At 50.3% G+C, this 17651-nt stretch overlaps 1 protein-coding gene across 2 annotated transcripts in view; it reads right to left on the minus strand.

Moving 5' to 3' along the window:
- GFPT1 (glutamine--fructose-6-phosphate transaminase 1) overlaps positions 1-17651 on the minus strand; it is a 41790-nt gene that overhangs the window by 15326 nt on the left and 8813 nt on the right. For both annotated transcript variants that reach the window (XM_039384611.1, XM_039384610.1), the window contains exons 2-14: positions 16275-16382; positions 15766-15873; positions 14253-14378; positions 13479-13537; positions 12089-12223; positions 10952-11013; positions 10195-10274; positions 6353-6458; positions 5021-5184; positions 4184-4279; positions 3804-3901; positions 2226-2346; positions 651-808 (exon numbers count right to left, since the gene is read on the minus strand). In XM_039384611.1, the coding sequence (XP_039240545.1) occupies positions 651-808; positions 2226-2346; positions 3804-3901; positions 4184-4279; positions 5021-5184; positions 6353-6458; positions 10195-10274; positions 10952-11013; positions 12089-12223; positions 13479-13537; positions 14253-14378; positions 15766-15873; positions 16275-16382 (1421 nt within the window). The remainder of the gene's footprint in view (positions 1-650; positions 809-2225; positions 2347-3803; positions 3902-4183; positions 4280-5020; positions 5185-6352; positions 6459-10194; positions 10275-10951; positions 11014-12088; positions 12224-13478; positions 13538-14252; positions 14379-15765; positions 15874-16274; positions 16383-17651) is intronic.

Below are 17651 nucleotides of genomic sequence, written 5' to 3' on the forward strand. Positions count from 1 at the left end.
AGAAAATGAAGAGTGTTGGTGGGCACGTGGTCTGGGACTACACAACGACCGAGAGCAACAGGAAAGAAGGGACTGAAAGCATTTAAAGGGGGAGCCACGTCAGAGCCAAGCCCTTCAGGGGGGGCTGCAGTGACAGTGACACCAACAGCTGGAGGGGTGTCTGGCTGGGCTCACCTTGGTGCTGGGCTCACCTTGGTGCTGGGCTCAGCCTGGGGCTGGGCTCACTTTGGGGCTTGACACACCCTGGTGCTGGGCACACCCTGGTGCTGGGCTCACCCTGGTGCTGGGCTCACTTTGGGGCTGGGCTCACTTTGGGGCTGGGCTCACTTTGGGGCTGGGCTCACCCTGGAGCTGGGCTCACTTTGGGGCTGGGCTCACTTTGGGGCTGGGCTCACTTTGGGGCTGGGCTCACCCTGGTGCAGGGCTCACCCTGGTGCTGGGCTCACCTTGGTGCAGGGCTCACCCTGGTGCAGGGCTCACCTTGGTGCTGGGCTCACTTTGGGGCTGGGCTCACCCTGGTGCAGGGCTCACCTTGGTGCTGGGCACACCCTGGTGCTGGGCTCACTTTGGGGCTGGGCTCAGCCTGGTGCAGGGCTCACCTTGGTGCTGGGCTCACTTTGGGGCTGGGCTCACCCTGGTGCAGGGCTCACCTTGGTGCTGGCCACGCCGATCTCGGGGCCGGCGTTGATGTGCACCCCGCAGTCGGTCTCGCGCGAGATGGAGCTGCCCACGGTGTTGGTGATGCCCACGGTCAGGGCTCCCCTCTCCTTGCAGTACCGCAGGCACATCAGGGTATCTGCTGTCTCACCTGCACACACGGGAGGGAGGGGCTGGGTCCTGCTGCCATTTCCCCGTTCTGGGAGCTCTGTGCCTGCTGCAGCAGCTCCCCCAGCCCCAGCACACTGCCTGAGCCCTGAACACAGCACAGGCAGAGCTACCAAACACAAAACCTAACGACGGGATTTGGGGCAAGGAAAACTCAGCGTTCTGATGTGGTTCACAATAAAAGGGGACAAAAAGGGTATTTTCTTCAACAAACCCAAATTTCTTCCTTTTTCTGGTTAATAAAAATTTACCTGGGGCAGGGAGGGGTGAGGGAAAAACATATTAGGGATGCCTGGAGCTGCTCGTGAGCTGATCTCAGAGATGGGAGAAGAATAGAAGGTGCTGTGTATCCCTGCTTGTGTCACCAGTTTGCTTTAGTCCTAAAAGGACACACCCCTGAGTGCTGCACATGCGAGGTGACAACAGAGAACAGAAACCCCAAGGTTAGTTTAGTGCCCTCATCCCTCAGTGCCCAAACCTGCCCTGCTCACTGCTCCACTTACAGCAAGTCCTGCAGGGTGGGAATCTATGGCCAGAACCAGATTTATGGGTGGGGGGAAACAGTTCTTTGAGCTCAGTATTCACTTTGGGTTTGTACTGCCTGGTGAGCGAGCTCAGGTTCCAGGGAAATCTGTGTTAGGTTGCCATATCCAACACTTCAGGGGAAGGATGGAGCCCCTCGTGTGCCCTAAGGAGTGTTCCCTGTTCGACTGGGACAGTTCTCCCCAGGGAGAACTTGACCATGACCCCCCCACAGAGGATAGTTTGAAACACTACTGAGAACACAAAATTGCTACCAAAAGAGTATTTTAACCTGTGGGGATAAAGCAATGACCAGTTTTAGTGTCACAGCTGAAAATCAGTCATAAAAATCTGAAATGGTAAATGCAACTAAGAGGGAAAAACAATGTATTTTTGTATTGCAGTTGTCTTTGAAAATATGAATATGATACACATCATATACTTTTTTTTATGCTTCAGTGTGCCTTTTATCTCCTACTCCATTCCAAGGTGGTTGTATTTTTTGATACTTGTGTCTGATAGTTTCATTTCTTCAGTGGCTCCAATCCACCATATGGCAGTGCTTTAACTAGAGAACTACAACTATTCCAAAGAGCTGCCTTTCCCCAGAGCTCAGCAGCACGCTTTAGTCTGCTGATTGATGGAATAATTCCTCACAGAGAAAGGAAACAAAATCACTGTTACCATATGTAAAGCCCAGCCACCCAAACCCTGCAGATGGACGGGAGCAGAACCACTCCCCATCTCCAGGCTCCATGTGCCCAGTCCTCCCCTCACAGGTCCCACAGCAAAGCACAGACAAGCACCAGGGTCTGGCCCTGCTGCCCCTGCCCTCCCTCCCTGCTGTGTGCAGGCAGGAGGAGTGCAGGGAGCTGTACCTGACTGGCTGAGGAAGAAGCAGACGTCGTCTCGGAACACGGGGGTGTTTCTGTCCAGGAAGTCACTGGCCAGTTCCACCATCACAGGCAGTTCAGTCAGTTCTTCCAGCACCTGCCGGGTCTGGGACGAGGAGATGGCAGGTATGACATCATGTTTATAAACCAAGTGTTTGCAGCACAAAGAAGCCTTCTAGTTGCCACACACTGGAAAATATTACTCTCCAAATCCCAGGTGAGTATCAGTGCTGGGTTATGTTTTGGTCACTCAGCAGGCCCACACTCAAGTCACCAACTGCCCCCGGTAACGTGCCTTGGCAGCACAAACTCCTCCCTCACAGGGAGACTGTTCTCAAGTCAGTCTCACTTATATAATCCTCAGTATGTATTATATAATGCAGGGTGTCCTTCTGTCAGACTGTACCTTGAACTCAGAAACCAGCACCTATATCCAGGCCAGGCCAGAGGCTGTTGGCTAGTCCATGTTTGAATTATCTTACAGGGCTGATCAGGAGGGACAAACGTGTTCTCCTGTGGCCCTTGTCAGTCAGTTCCCATCGCTGTGCTCTGCAGCACTGCTGAGAGGAGGAAAGGATTCCTCTGGAAAGCTGTGAGCACTTTTAACTGCAACATTTCAGGCTGCCAAGCTACCCCCCAAGAAAGGCTCCAGCGACCCCTCCCCTGTGAGCGATGGGGGGTCAGACCCTGAGGACAGAACCCCACTGTGGCTGCAGGCACAGTCAGTGCTGCTCTGAGACACAGAGAGGAACTGCTGCACTGGGCAAGCACAGGGATGTCTGCAGGCCCATCCCATCACCGTCCACACAGCAGAGCAGGAAATCCTTCCTGGCTCGTGGCAGCCCCTGCCTTGCTGCACCATTTGCATTCTGCTCTTGCACTGTCCTTCCCCTGCCAGCTGTCTTTTACAATAGAGCAGGTTTTGGTTTTTAAAGCCTTCCATAACCACGAAAGCCACAGGCAACATTTCCATAAGTATTCAGGTTCTTCAGCTTTTTTTCCTCCTGCTGCTGCTGTAACTGCAAGTCTGGTGTTTGCAGCTTTCACGAGGGTCTTCATTCACCTGACTGCACTGGCTCCATCTGAACCTGAAATCAGTCCTTAACCTGCCTGCACTGGCTCCATCTGAACCTGAAATCAGTCCTTAACCTGCCTGCACTCTCTACGCACTCTCCAGGGAGACCTGAGAGCACCTTCCAGGGCCTGAAGGGGTTCCAGGAGAGCTGGAGAGGGACTTGGGACAAGGGATGGAGGGACAGGACAAGGGGCGATGGCTTCAAACTGAAAGAGGGCAGACTAAGATCAGATGTCAGAAAGGAATTCTTCCCTGTGAGGGTGGAGAGGCCCTGGCACAGGTTGCCCAGAGAAGCTGTGGCTGCCCCATCCCTGGAAGTGTCCGAGGCCAGGTTGGACAGGGCTTGGAGCAACCTGGGCTCGAGGAAGGTGTCCCTGGGACTGGATGGGCTTTAAGGCCCCTCCCAGCCCAAGCCATTCCTGGCTCTGTGGCTCTGTGCCTGCTGCTGAAGCCCAGCTGAGCCCCCTCCCAGCCCAGCCCTCGCTCACCGCCACGCCCGCGTGGTAACTTGTGCCACACGCGATGAGGATCAGACGCCGACACCTCTGGATCTCCTTGATGTGATCCTTCAGCCCACCCAGGTTCACTGTAAGAAGATTCAAAGACAGAAATTAGGGGGACCAGGTAGCCAAGATCACTGGTGCTACCACGATGTGTTACCACCTCCATCAACCACTCAGCAAACAAACATCACAAAAAGATCTTGCCCCCAGGACGTGGAATTCTGGAGGCACCCTGGGGCACACACCATCTGACACCAGCAAGGTTCTCATCCCCCACATCGTCCCCTGCTGCTTGCACTGTAACTGCTGTGAGGAACTGCTGGACACTGAGCTGTCAGAAAGGAAGGAGGCTCAGTCTCAATTACCAGTGTAGTCATCAAAGTTGACCCTTCCTCTCATCGTATTAACGACGGATTCCGGCTGTTCAAATATTTCCTTCTGCATAAATGAGCTGAAGTTGCCTATGAAGAAAAAGAAAGAAAACAGATTAGAACACTTTACCTCCTGGTAACTTCAATTTTAAATTACCTCCTGGTAATTGAAATTTTTCCTGTGTTTATAGGGAGAAGCCTGGAGCACAGTCACTAACGGGCCAGTTACTAGTCAGAGATTATTAAATTGATACTTCTTTTTCTGCCAAAGCATCAGCTCATCATGAGAGCTCGATTCAAATTCCTAGAAGGTGTAAGTGAAGGGGCAGATCCAGAATGGCAAGTCTGCTAGGGATCAATCTTGGAAAAAACAGCTGGCTCCGAGCAGGAGGTAAAATTCTCAGCCCCACAACTGTCCCCATTATTGTGTTAACAGCAAGAGGGAAAGTCCCAGCAGATGTAAGGACTTTTCTCCCCATGAGGGTAATAAAGCACAGGAGCAGGTGCTCAGACAGGCTGTGGGATTTCACAGAATCACAGAATACGCAGAGTTGGAAGGGACCCACAAGGATTATTGAGTCCAACTCCTGGCCCTGCGTAGAGCCCTACCCAAGAGTCACACCATGTGCCTGAGTGCATTGTCCAAATGCTTCTGTCCTTGGAGATGCTCCAGCCTTGACTGAACACTCTGGTTTGCCTGAACACCCCGGTCTGCTCGGTCCTGGCTCAGGGACTGGCCCAGGTGACCTCCAGAGGTCTCTTCCACCCTCATTTATCTGTGTTTGCAGGGAGGGTCTGTGCATCTGCACAGGTGACCCCAGGAGCTCTCACCCTTCATGATCTGCTGCAGCTCCATCTGCAGGGTCTGCACGGCCCGTCCCGGGTGGTCTCCGGCCGTGCGCTTGATGCGGTGGATGGACAGACGCCCGTCCACCACGGCCGCCACGTCGTCGTCCTCCAGGAAGATCACCCTGTTGGTGTGCTCGATGACAGCACTGGGGACACACAGCACGCACGTGAGACTCCCACAGCTGCAGCCCCTCCCCAGCCCAACACACAGCCTCTGATCCGAGAAAGTTGCTCATTTCAAAGGAATTTCTCTTAAAATCAGACGAGTCCCGTAAAGTGCATTCCCACCCTGCCAATGGAACTGGATTTTTTCCACCCAGCTCATTATTAATTTCAGTGCCTGCTTTAAGGAGAAACTCTGCACTCCTCAGACACAGCAGCGTGTGCAGCACTGGGATGTGACCATCAGGAGCTGGGCAGTGAAGCCAGGACAGTGCTTTGCCTTGGCACACAGGCTGCTCAGCCAGAGGAGCAGGTTCCCTCCTTGGTTTTTCCAGGGATAAGCCACTGTGGCTACCTTCCCCATCTGCAGAACTGGGGACAGCTTGGCCCCCTGGTACAGCCCACTGAGATCTGCTCAGAAGCACCCCAAGAATTAGATACTATCAAACACCTCCCCTGCCTGCAGTTTACCTGGGGAGGGTCGATACTGGCATTACCAGAGGGATTTAACATCTGTGGCCAGGTTTTAGTCTGTGCTCTCTCTCAGCTGAGCTCAGGTACAGCAGCTCCCTATTTTAGTAGCTTTTGTCCTGACCTTGAGCAAGTCACTGAAAAGCTTTAAAACCAGAACACATCAGGGTGTCCTAAGACTCTCCAAAATACCCTGATGAAAAGAGCTGCAGAAGTCAACCACTGCAGGATTTTTACATTCCTGGAGCAAGCATTCATTTCCCTAATACAGAGAATCCCAAAAGCTCTGCTAAGGCTGCAGCCAAGTTAGTCTCTCCTCCCTCTGGGATTACAGTAAGACACCTCTGATGATGAAGGAATTGCATGTTTGAAGAGAATCAACACAATTCTCCTGGTAATTAGCATCTGTCCTGTTAATTTAGGTCAGTACTCTCTCAGGTTTCCTATCAGTAGGAAATCTTATCAACAGATGTGCCTGAAGAAGGGTAACACCACTACTCCAAGGAGAGCATTCATTCCTTGAACAGAAACTCTGATTCTGTTAATATTTGTAAAGCAACGGCCACATACACACCATTTCCTTTATTCACAAAGAAACCACAACCTCCCCATCTCTTGTTCAAGGCCTCACCTTTAAACAGCATATTTTTATATACACTAAAAGAGGCTGAAGAACCTTACCTGGCATCAGAAGCAAAGTAATACTCCACAGCTTTCTCCTCCACGGGGAAGAGGCAGGTGGTGCTGTCAACACGGGACAGGCTGCAACTTCCCTTCTTGTCCTTCCCTGGAAGACACGAGGATCAGGAGCTGCCCACACGGACACACTGGGCACAGGTCAGACCCACAGAGGCCCCAAGGCTCGGTACCAACATGAAGCACTGTTTTGATCCCCGTGGGTGGTCACAGTGAGTGGAGCAGTGACGGGACAGGGCAGCACAGCAGCACTCGGTGGTGTTGTGCCCGTTCTCAGTTTGCTTGCAAGGGGTTTATGTCCTTTCCAATTCAATCTGCAAGTGTAGTGTTAGTGTAGGGTTTTAAGTGTAGAGGAAAATGTAAGTAAAAACTCAAATGGAAGTTCTGTGTGGCTCCACCAGCAGAGAATTCAAGCTGCTTCGTGAGCAGCCACATTCACCCACTCGAACCTGTCCTGGGTGTGATTTTGAGTTTCTCCCCTGCTCCTGCCTCACTGACTCTCCTGAGGCTCTCAGAAATGGAGCAGGATTGCTCTTTTTTTGTCAATTATTCTCAGCACTGGGGAAATTCTTTCAGAGCTGCCACCTGTGCAACCACAGGGCTCCACTGAGCACGGCAGATGTAACCCAAGCCCAGTTCTGTCTGGTGAGCTCATGGTCAGACACAGCTCAGGAAATCCAGGATTAAGTGCTCAGCGTTGTTCCTGTGCTATCAAATACACCCACCTCACTCTGATCCAAAAATCAGACCTGCTGTGGGTCCTGGGCTGTTGCCAGGAGGGATCCAGGTGTGCTGGAGGGGACAGGACTGAGAGGCAGCTTCGGAAAAACTTGTGCTCAGCCTTAGAGAAATCCACCAGGGATCCTTTCTGGAATACTCTGCTAATTCCTGATACTCTCTGATCTTCCTCCTCAAAAAATACCTCTCAGTGGTGAAGCTCATCAGGAATGCAGATGAGGACCCAACACCTACTGCTCAGCACTGGCCTCCAGCAACATCATTTGCCAGTCACTGTGCAGGGTATGGGAAGGGTGGGGGTGGATTAATCAGCTTATCTACCAAAATGTGGCTATTGCTGAAGAACAACAGCACTGAAGTTACTCTATTCTATATTTATTCCATAATCCTGATATTGTTTCACCTACTGGACACTGATCTGATTCAGTGATGTAAGTACAGCTCATGGTGTTTAGATTTGTACTTCTGCAAATGAAAATGTAAAGAAAAAATACTGCTTTCATGTTGGTACTCGGGAAGAAAGGTACACTCAGCAAGGATTTAGAGCCCTCCACTTGAGTTATTAAGTCAGTAAATGAGGAGAACAACATCTTGGTGGTTGAGTTGAGACAGGACAGGTTGATTTGGTGTTGAGACAGGACAGAGCAGAGCTGTCTGTTAGTGGCCATTCCCCAAGAGAAGCACCCAGACCTGATCAAAACATGCAAATTTGGTTTCTTAAAACATAACACTTCCCTGCATTGACTTTATTATGTTGCATTGCTTTCCTGTATTCCAGATTCTACACTGAGCTGGAACTGGAACATGTTCTTACTGTGCACACACACGTGCAGTGTGTGTGATTTCCAAGGAGGGGTTGGGAAGTTGCAGTGAGCATTATCAGCCAATTATCATTATTATGTTATCTATGGATTTGTCCACAGATTGTCCATTTATCTATAGATAATCTGGACTGTTGCTCTCCAGCACCAACCCCCCATTTACTAGAATTTAGAAGCAACACAGAGGTAATCCTTTACTCCTTCACTCTTTTCCCTTCTGAATCAAAAGTGGAGACACCATGGAGAATAAACACAGGTACAGTAAAAATGGGTAGGGGAGTCAGTTTTTCAGCCTCCCTGAGAGCTGAGGTACTTTGGTTCCTGAAGTCCCTGGGAATTAAGGTTAATCTGACTTCAGAATTTTACCCTCAACACTTTACACTGACTTGAGAGCTGTGTTTGCTAAAAAGAAACAAAATCTCACCTGATGTTTGCAGCCAGGTAAACCAGCTCTTGGCAGAGAACACAGTGCACCTTTCCACAAACCCAGGTTTGTTCCTCCTCCAGCAAGAGGGGTTTCTGAGATCCCACCCACTGAGCTGCCAGTGCCTGAGGCCACCAAGAATCAGATCTTTTCTCTCACAGAAAAGGGCTCCCCTGCTTCAGATGTGAACTCAGTGCCTCACATCACATGTGATGGGTTGGCCTTTAAAAAAAGTTAAGTACTTAATGTGAATTTAAAATGGCTCACCCTGATAAATGAGCAGAGGGAAAGAAGTTCCAGCCTCAGCCAACTTTAACGCTTCAACCAGAGGCTGCAGTTCAGCCTCACACCACAGTCAGGGGGAAGATGCAGCTCTGACAACCAGAATTCCAGAAGGAATGTTGGACAATGCCTGCATCAGGATTATTAGCAGCCTCCTAGTTTAGTGGGCTTTGTTTTCTAAGGTAATTTACTGTTTCCTCCTGTAGTCAGAGCTGCAGGGAACATGCACTGTCATCAGTTTTGCACATATGCTGAGCATTATGTCCCAATATTTGAAATGGGATGGTGGGTGGATTTTCCTGTGTGTTGCTCATGGTGTTTCTGATCAAGAAGAAATTCTGGTTATCCCACTTGTTTCACTACCCCACACAGAAAGCAATAACCACATATTAAAGAGACAATGCATCTTTGTGTCATCTGTGATTCCTTTCCTAAAGAACTGGAGGATTTGTCTGAAATTTCCAGTATTAGCTTTTTTCTGGTAGGCACCTTCCTCCATTTTTATGGATATTCCATCAAAAGAATGATCCATAGATTGTACAGCTGGAAGTGCAATTGGGAAAAAAAAACAAACCAAACTTCAGACACTCAGTAAATAAACACGGTGTTACATACATACATAAAGGATCACTGCTAATTATCCAACACAACCAAGAGGCAAAGCTGCTGGCACTGGTTCTTGCAGCAAGGGAGCAGCTACACTGTTAGGAAGCAGCAAGACACAGGACAGCAATTGCTCTGGATCAACTCCTTTGGATCCCTGCACTGCTCAGAACACAAGTCCAGGGCCCAGGGACTGAACAGGTTCAGACCCTTCTGACAACAGCAAATTACAGGGTAATTCTCAGTCCCTTTTCACTTTCAAGGGTGTAACTGTGTGTCTGTGGTGGCAAAACCCTCGTGCGAGACAGACAGACAGACAACATAAATACACGTTAAATACAGATGGTCACACAAAGGGTGTGTGACAATTCTGATGCTTAAAAGTGCTGTTGGGGGGTGAGGGAAAGGTTTGGGATCGTGCCAAGCCTCCAACCTATAAAGTTCTGTCATTTGTGTTCTTGAAAACAGCCAGGTCTAGGAATGCCAATATGCCACACACAGAATACACATCTGAGTATCTGTGTTTAACTACACTGTTACCTGTACTGTACTGAACTATTCTAACACCCTTGGAAGTGCCCAAGGCCAGGTTGGACGGGGCTTGGAGCAACCTGGGCTCGTGGAAGGTGTCCCTGCCCATGGCAGGGGGTAGAATGAGATGGGCCTTAAGGTCCCTTCCAACCCAAACCTTTCTGTGATCCTATGATTCCATTTTATTCTATTAAGATGTATTTTCCTTGCAACCACTGGACATTAAAGCTTTGATTATAAAATCAGAGACTGACACGAGGGATGTGGTGGCAGAGCACGTGTTAAAAACCTACTTTAAAAAAATCTCTGATAACGGTTTAATTTACAATTCACAGACAACAGTTTAAAAGTACAATCTGCATCCCGAGGCACACAAGTCTCTGCAGGATCTGTGCCCGTGCCCTGGGAGAGGGAAGGGTCCCACTCACCGGTGCGGTACAGGATGGGGATGTGGTCGGTGGAGAGCTTGTGCTCGCTGCGCACGCCGATGAGCAGGGGGCTGCCTCGCCTGCAGGAACAGCAGGACAGCCTCAGACACAGCCCACCCTCAGCCCAGCCCAGCACGGCAGCTGAGCCTCCAGAGCCTCCCAGAGCCACTGCAAACAGGAGAGGCCACAACAGAGCGAGAGGATCTCGGAACAAACACAACACAAGGATGTGAGGAACCTGTCTGAAGGTCAGAGAAAACTCTGCCAGAGTCACTGCAATCCCACAGACACCTGAACTGGGAACTGTTCCTCACTGCACGTACCCACAAACAGGCATTGGCACCAAAACTCAACACCTGTGTAGGTACATGTGTGGCTAAACCAACCCAGCTGATGTTGATGTGTAAAAGTCAGGCAGAAAACCTGAACATGGGGCTGGCCCAGCTTCCAGGTCAAATGGAGGACCCACCCAAGTGCTGCCACAACAGCAAGCACCAAATAAAAGATAAAACCATCTTCTTTCAAATCACAACCAGAGTATACCAAAAAAACCCCAAAGCTTTTTTATCACAACCAGACCAGGTGTGATATCACGACCAGACCAGGTGTGATACAGCTGGTCACCAAGACATTTTCCAAATATCTCTGGGAATTTTCTGTTATGGTAGATGGAAAATAGGAGAAAGGAAATTAAAAACAACAGCCACTCTCAGCCCAGCACATCCAGTGTGATAAAAACAACCTCTACCACATTTACCTGGTACCGACGGCCTGCCCAGGATAGTGAACACTCTTGAACACCAGGGCAAAAGCACCTTCCTGGAACAAGAGAAACACAAACTGTTTATCCTTTCACGTGAGGCCTGGGCACCATTTCAGTATTCCCAGTACAGAAGCTGCTCCCGTGTTTCTGGGAACAAAGAAGATACACCAAACAGGTGGTTCCACAGATGTCTCCAGAACCACCTGTAGCTGCAGCCCCCTCACCCTGGAAGGATCTCCCTCCCCTGAGCCCAGGCAGTGCGTCCTTAACCACAGAATGAGTGTTCTGAACCCCAGAGAGACACTGCAGCCAGACAGCCTTGGTTACCCACCCCATGCTCCTGCATTAGCTCAGAGCACAGTGAAGGGACCTACAAAGGCAAAGGAAGCACCAAAACCTTGGGGTGTTTGCCCAGGTGAGGTGGCACAGAACGTACAGGTGAGCCAAACCTGCCAGCAACACACGCTCTTGGCCTGCTGCTACAAGAGCTCCTGGCAGGGAAATCACTGAAAAACTCTCCTGAACGAGGGCTCTGGGATGAGAGGTAAATTGTGATGGATCCTGTTCCTGCACATGGCTGGGCACGGACTGACACGTGGAACCAGAGGCTCTGCGGTGGAGTTCCCACAAGGGGTCAGCAGCTCTCCCAGATGGAGATTTCAGGAAGGACTGGAAGCACAGACTCACCTTCACACGATCTCTCCCAGGCCAGCTCCCACCTCCCACACTCAGCCCCCCACACCCCAGGGACTGGCAGCCTCCAAGGGCTGCTGTGCCCCAAAATGGAGACCTTTTCCAGATGAGTACTGACTAATATTAAAGAAACCCAAAGGCATGTCTGAGATGAACTGCCAGAGGCAGGAGAGACAGAAATGTGCCCCCGAGCATCCTGCAGTGGTGGCACGGGCAGGCTGCCCTGGGCAGTGCTGGAGGGCAGCTGCTGATTTTGGGCACTGTGTGTCCGTGCTGGATCCCTGCCCTGGCAGCATTACCAGCTGCTGGATGACCCTCTCCACCAGGGTGGTGAAGCAGTGCTGTCTTTGGCACTGTGTGTCTGTACTGGGTGCCCTGGCAGCATTACCAGCTGCTGGGCAGTGTGTCTGTGCTGGATCCCTGCCCTGGCAGCATTACCAGCTGCTGGATGACCCTCTCCACCAGGGTGGTGAAGCTGATGTCGTCGCTGTCGCGGTTGTCGTACATGTACTTGACCAGCTTGGCGATGCTCTCCGTGTCCGTCTCCGACTCGAAGTCGTAGCCTTTGCTCTCCTGCAGCAACAGCACGTGTGGGTGACCAGCCCTCTGCCTTCCCTCCCCTCTCCCTCCTCCCTTTGTTCCTGCATTTGCTTTTCCTTCCTTTCTCCTAACTTTTCTTCTTGCTTTTCCTTTTTATCCCTCCCTTTGACTTTTCTGACCTTTTCCTCATAACTTTCCTTTTCTTTGCTCCCACCTTCCCCATCTTTCCTTTTCCTTCCCTTTTTCTTGCCTTTCTTTTTTTTTCTGCCCGCCCTTTTTCTTTCCTGCCTTTCCCTCTTTCCTTGTTTTTTATCCTTCCATACTGCAGTTGTTCTTCCTCTTTTCTCCCATCTTTTTTTGAATTCTTCCCTCTACTTTTCCTCTTCCTTTTACTTTTCTGCCTTTCATTTTTTCCTTCTTTCTCTCCTCACTTCACATTTTCCTTTCATCCTTCTTTCCTGCCTTTCAAACTGCAAGAATATGAGGAAGGGAGCACAGGGCAGTGAGTGGGAGTGGGAGTGAGTGCAGAATGGAAGAGAGAGAGAGTGAAGGGGTGAGTGTGAGAACATGAGCAGGGGAGTGAGGAGGAGGGGGATGTGAGTGTGAGTGGGGAGGGAGAAGGAGTGAGTGGAATAATGAGGGGGTGTGAGAGAGGGAATATGAACAGAGAGAGTGGGAGAATGGGAGTGGGAGCAGGGGTGTGAGGGATCAAGGAGGGAGTGTAAATTGGGGGAGTGAGCACTGCAGTGAGTATGAGTGTGAGAATATGAGTGGGGGAGTGAGGAGGGATGGGAGTGGGAAGGCAAGTGGGGGTGAGGTAGAGAGGGAATGGGGGGATGGAACTCAGGAGTAGGAGAGTTACTGTGAGAGTCTCAGTGAAGGTGAGTGCAAATAGGAGTGGGGGAATGTGAATGGAGGAGAGTGAACGTGAGTGGGGGAGTGGAAGGAGTGAAAATGAGATCTGGGGAGTGAGTGAAGGAACGGGACAAGTGGGGAGTGTGAATGTGAGTGGGGGAGTTTGAGTGGGAAAGTGAGTGTGAGAATACAAGTGGGGGAGTGAGTGGGAAGTGTTGTGAGCACAGGTGAGTAGGAAGTGTGTGAGCACAGGTGAGTGGGAAGTGTTGTGAGCAAAGGTGAGTGGGAAGTGTTGTGAGCACAGGTGAGTGGGAAGTGTGTGAGCAAAGGTGAGTGGGAAGTGTGTGAGCACAGGTGAGTGGGAAGTGTTGTGAGCAAAGGTGAGTGGGAAGGCAGGGAGGGAGTGTCCCACACACACCCAGGGGTCACTCACCAGGAATTTCCGCAGGTCCTTGTAGTTGGTGATGATGCCATTGTGGATGACAATGAACTCTGGGGACAGAGGAAAGGCCCTGTTCAGCCCCAGCCCCAGCCCCAGCCTGGCAGCAAAGCCCACAGCCATGGAACTGACTCCAGAGACCACAGAATGTCACTGTGGGAGAGGCACTTGGCAGAACAAAGCAGATTCACCTCCTGCTGGGATTCCCTGCTCTGCCCCGCTGGTGTGGCTGGGAATGGCAGAGGATAAGAGTGACCTGGGTGGGACCAGGGCTGCCAAGATCCTGCAAAGCTTCTGGAGTCACTCAGGCACTTGGCAGCTTCCATCCTGCTGGGAGCAATTAAACTCCCTGTTGCTCCTGGGGCAGCTACACCCATCACAACCCACACTGTGACAGCCCCAAGCACAACAACCCCTTCTGTGCAGTGGGATCAGGGAAAAACCAAAATAAATGGGGAAGAAAGTATACAAAATCCTGCTCCAAGGAATGGTCACGAGAGTTCTCACCATCCAATTTCCTTCTGCCTTTACCTCCCTGCTCTGTGCCCACACACTCACCCAACCCCTGGGCACCAACCCCACCCCTCCCTGGGATCACCCCTCCCTGCCAACACACCCCGTGGCCAAAAACCGAGTCCAGCCCCTGCAGCTTCCCCTCAGCTGGGCTCAGTACCACTGAATAAACCCCCAGCCCGGGTCCAGCCACCCCTCCGGGGCAGGGGAGGCAGCAGGAAGCTCCTGCAGAGGCCCCAGGGGCTCGGGCCTCACCGTTGTTCTTGTCGGAGCGCTGGGGGTGGCTGTTGATGGGGTTGGGCTCCCCGTGCGTGGCCCAGCGCGTGTGGGCGATCCCCAGGTGCACATCAAACTCGATGTCCAGGTCCATGTCCTGTTGCTCTGCAGCAGAAGGGGAAGGTTTTAGTCCTGAGGGGCTGTCCCTACCCCAAGGTGAGGTGGGGGTCTCCCCAGGCCTCCGGGGATCACAGGACAGGCATGCTGGCAGGGAAACAGAACCAGCAAATCCCACAGGACACGGAATCACAGGACTGTTAAGGCTGAAAAAGACCTTTAAGATCATCAAGTCCAACCAAAACACCAAGGTGTTTCCAGGGATGGACAACGCAGATGGACACAAGCAATCACCCTGCATTCCTCACCTTGCTAAAACACAAAATAACCTTGAAGAAAGAATCCAACCTTGTTATCTCTGAGGATGCCCCTGTGACCTATGACCTGTCACCTGTGACTGTGCCAGCCCACCTCATGGCTACACACCACTTAGTTATTCATCCCTAACCCCTGTCTCTAGAAAATGTACCATTAGCAATAATATTTCTTTGGAAAAAAAATACTCCTTTTGTTCCACAAGTGTCTCCACAACCTCTTTAAAACTATCCTGCAACTTTCTTGAGCAGACAAACATTTCCTCAGGAATCCCTTATCTCTCCTGTTTCTGTACCACACACTCCACCTCATCTGGCCTTTCTGGCTCCTGGTTTACACCCAGAGCAGACCAACCCACCTCCTTCTGGGACACACAACACTCTGCACCTGAGGGTAACACAAGAGTGGGTTAAAAAGACTTGAATGACATCAACACAGCAGCTTTGGGATGTGAAACAGAGATCCTGACTGCTCTGAAAAGCACTTCCCCACCCTCACACAGCCCACCTGTATCCCACTCCCAACAACTCTGTGTCTTTGCATCGAGCTCAGATTTAATGAACTTAACATCTCAATCAAGGGAACACAGAGAAGCAGAAAGGGCTGCAGAAGCCCTCACTGCCTGCTCTCATGATATGACAGTGCTTTCCCAAAGCCACCTGCAGAGCCCATCACCCCCAGATGGACAGACTGAGCTGGGACAAGTGTTACAAGTGAACAGTTAAAATCCACCTGGTGAGTTATTAGAGCATTTCTCCTTTCTGCTCAAGCTCTAGATAATTATCTCTCATCTTAAGGATTGATTTTGTTTGGGGTTTTTAGGTCCTTTTTAAAGCATATTTCAGGTCTATTTTATTTTAACAGGCTGTGACTGATTTGTCTCAAGGAATCAGGACTTCTCTGTGCCTTCACCCCACACCCACAGGATCACTGGGGAGTGCTCACAGCACATGGTGCCTTCACAGCACAGGGGTGAGTGTTGACACCTCTGGCTCTACACACCCAGGTCACTTGGAAATACAGTGCTGGTGGGTAAAACAGGTGATATCCAAAACCCAAACGAGGGGAGAGGACAGCTCAAGGGAAGAGGGCAGGCAAAGGAGGAAAGGGAGATACTCACTGTGAACCTCTTCATCCAGGGCCTTCACTTTGCCCTTCTGCTTGATAATATGGATTTTGCAGGCATTGGCTTCCCAGTCTTTGTCGTTTCCACCATCCAGTCCCACGCCTAAGCACCACCATGGGATGTGGAGAAAGAGAGTGAAGTGCAGAAGTTATCACAATCTTTGAAGCAAACCAATACTGCCCTTTCTTCTTTTTCCAGTGCCCTTTCTTCCTCAACATACAGGCAAGAAACCCCTCAGAGTAGAAATAAGTTTTCCTTTTGCCACCCTTGTCAGTATTTTTAAAGCCTTAGGAAAAAAAAAGGCATCAAGAATGTTTATAGAAATCTGTATATTGAAAGTTAATCCAAACCTCTGACCACCTGACCACAGGCACGTCCAGTTTGTGTTTCAGTTTTCTTCAACAGTAGAAGACAGTAGAAACCATTCACAATTACACCACAAAACCCATCACTTACAAGCCAAAACTCAAAAGAAGAGGCAGTGTTGTTGAAGGGAGAGGTACCTGCAGAGTCATAGCCCCTGTACTCCAGCCGCTGGAGCCCCTTGATGAGGGTCTCCAGGATCTCCCGCCTCGTCCGGGGAACATGGTAGTTCAGGTAAGCAAAGATGCCTGGTTGGGGAAAAGAGAACAATCTTACCACAGAATCACAGCTGAGGAAGCTCTGTATGTGCCAGCTCCTTTGTGTGTGCACTAAGTTAAAACTCAAACAGTACCATGAACTCTCTGCTGACAGTTTTCACCACCACGTTTTCAGCCCCACAGAGATGTCACTAACATTTAACAGACCAAAACTACCCAAAAACACCCTCATCCCTCTCCTGACTGAAAGCATCTGAGCAGGACAAGCCTGGGAGTGATGGGAGGCATAATTTCCCCGTGGGCTGGACCCACACAAGAGGATGAGCTGCCAGGGGACAACACAGGGCACAGAACGCTCCTCCCCGCAGGTGAAGAAGTCAGGGCTCACTAACACAGAGCACGCCCAAGAACCATCCCCCAAAGGAGCTCTTCCTTCAAGAGCTTTCGAGTTCCTCCCACTAATTCACTGAGAACAAAATCATTTCACTCATGCACACAAACACCCCCAAACCAATGGAGCTCCTTTTCCTGTGGGTTGCAGAGGAAGATTAATTGTTGCTTCTATTTTAAGCAGTGATGAGGACACACAAATTCCTCCATCTCTAATGCCAACCCTGGCTCCAGCTCAGAACCATTTCCTTTGGTGCCACCATGAAGCAGTAGGAGGAAAAGACATTTACTGGGTGCTAGAAATATCCATACTTGAAACCTAGAGTTTCACCCTGTAACATCTGAAAGGAGAAAATATCTGTGTGGAGTAAAAGTGAGACCAGATTCACACAAACATCCATCTGTGTGACTGGGAATTCCAGGTTTGCCATTTGAGAAACTTTATCAAAACCTCTTGAGATCAGAATTCAGTCACACACACAAACCCAAAGTCCTTTTAAAGACATCTTTGATATTTTCCTGATGGTGCTGCCATACAGCTCCCAAACTTTTATTCATGGGTGAAACTGTGCTCCCAACAGGGCTTTTAGAGCATACACCTTTACACAGAGACTATTTTAAAGAATATTTGAAAAATTGCATTCTTCAGCTTTTTTGTGTTTTGGAATTAAACTAAATAGTTCCAAGCCTTTTGTTGTCTTTATTTTATAAGTAGGAATAGGGGCTACTCAGTGTTGATGGACACACAGAACATCCCACAGCAAAGTGCTGGACCATTTACAAGGACTGCTCAGCCACGGTAGGGACAGGGCCTTACACAGCCCAAGCTGTTCTGACCCTCTCCTGTTCCTTCTCCCTTTTCCATGGAAAGGTCTCAGGATAAGCTTGCCCTGAGCTGCCAGGAGAAGT

Source organism: Pipra filicauda, unplaced genomic scaffold (assembly GCF_003945595.2).
Source record: "Pipra filicauda isolate LSUMZ 115617 unplaced genomic scaffold, ASM394559v2 scaffold364_size791107_pilon, whole genome shotgun sequence".
NCBI lineage: Eukaryota > Metazoa > Chordata > Aves > Passeriformes > Pipridae > Pipra > Pipra filicauda.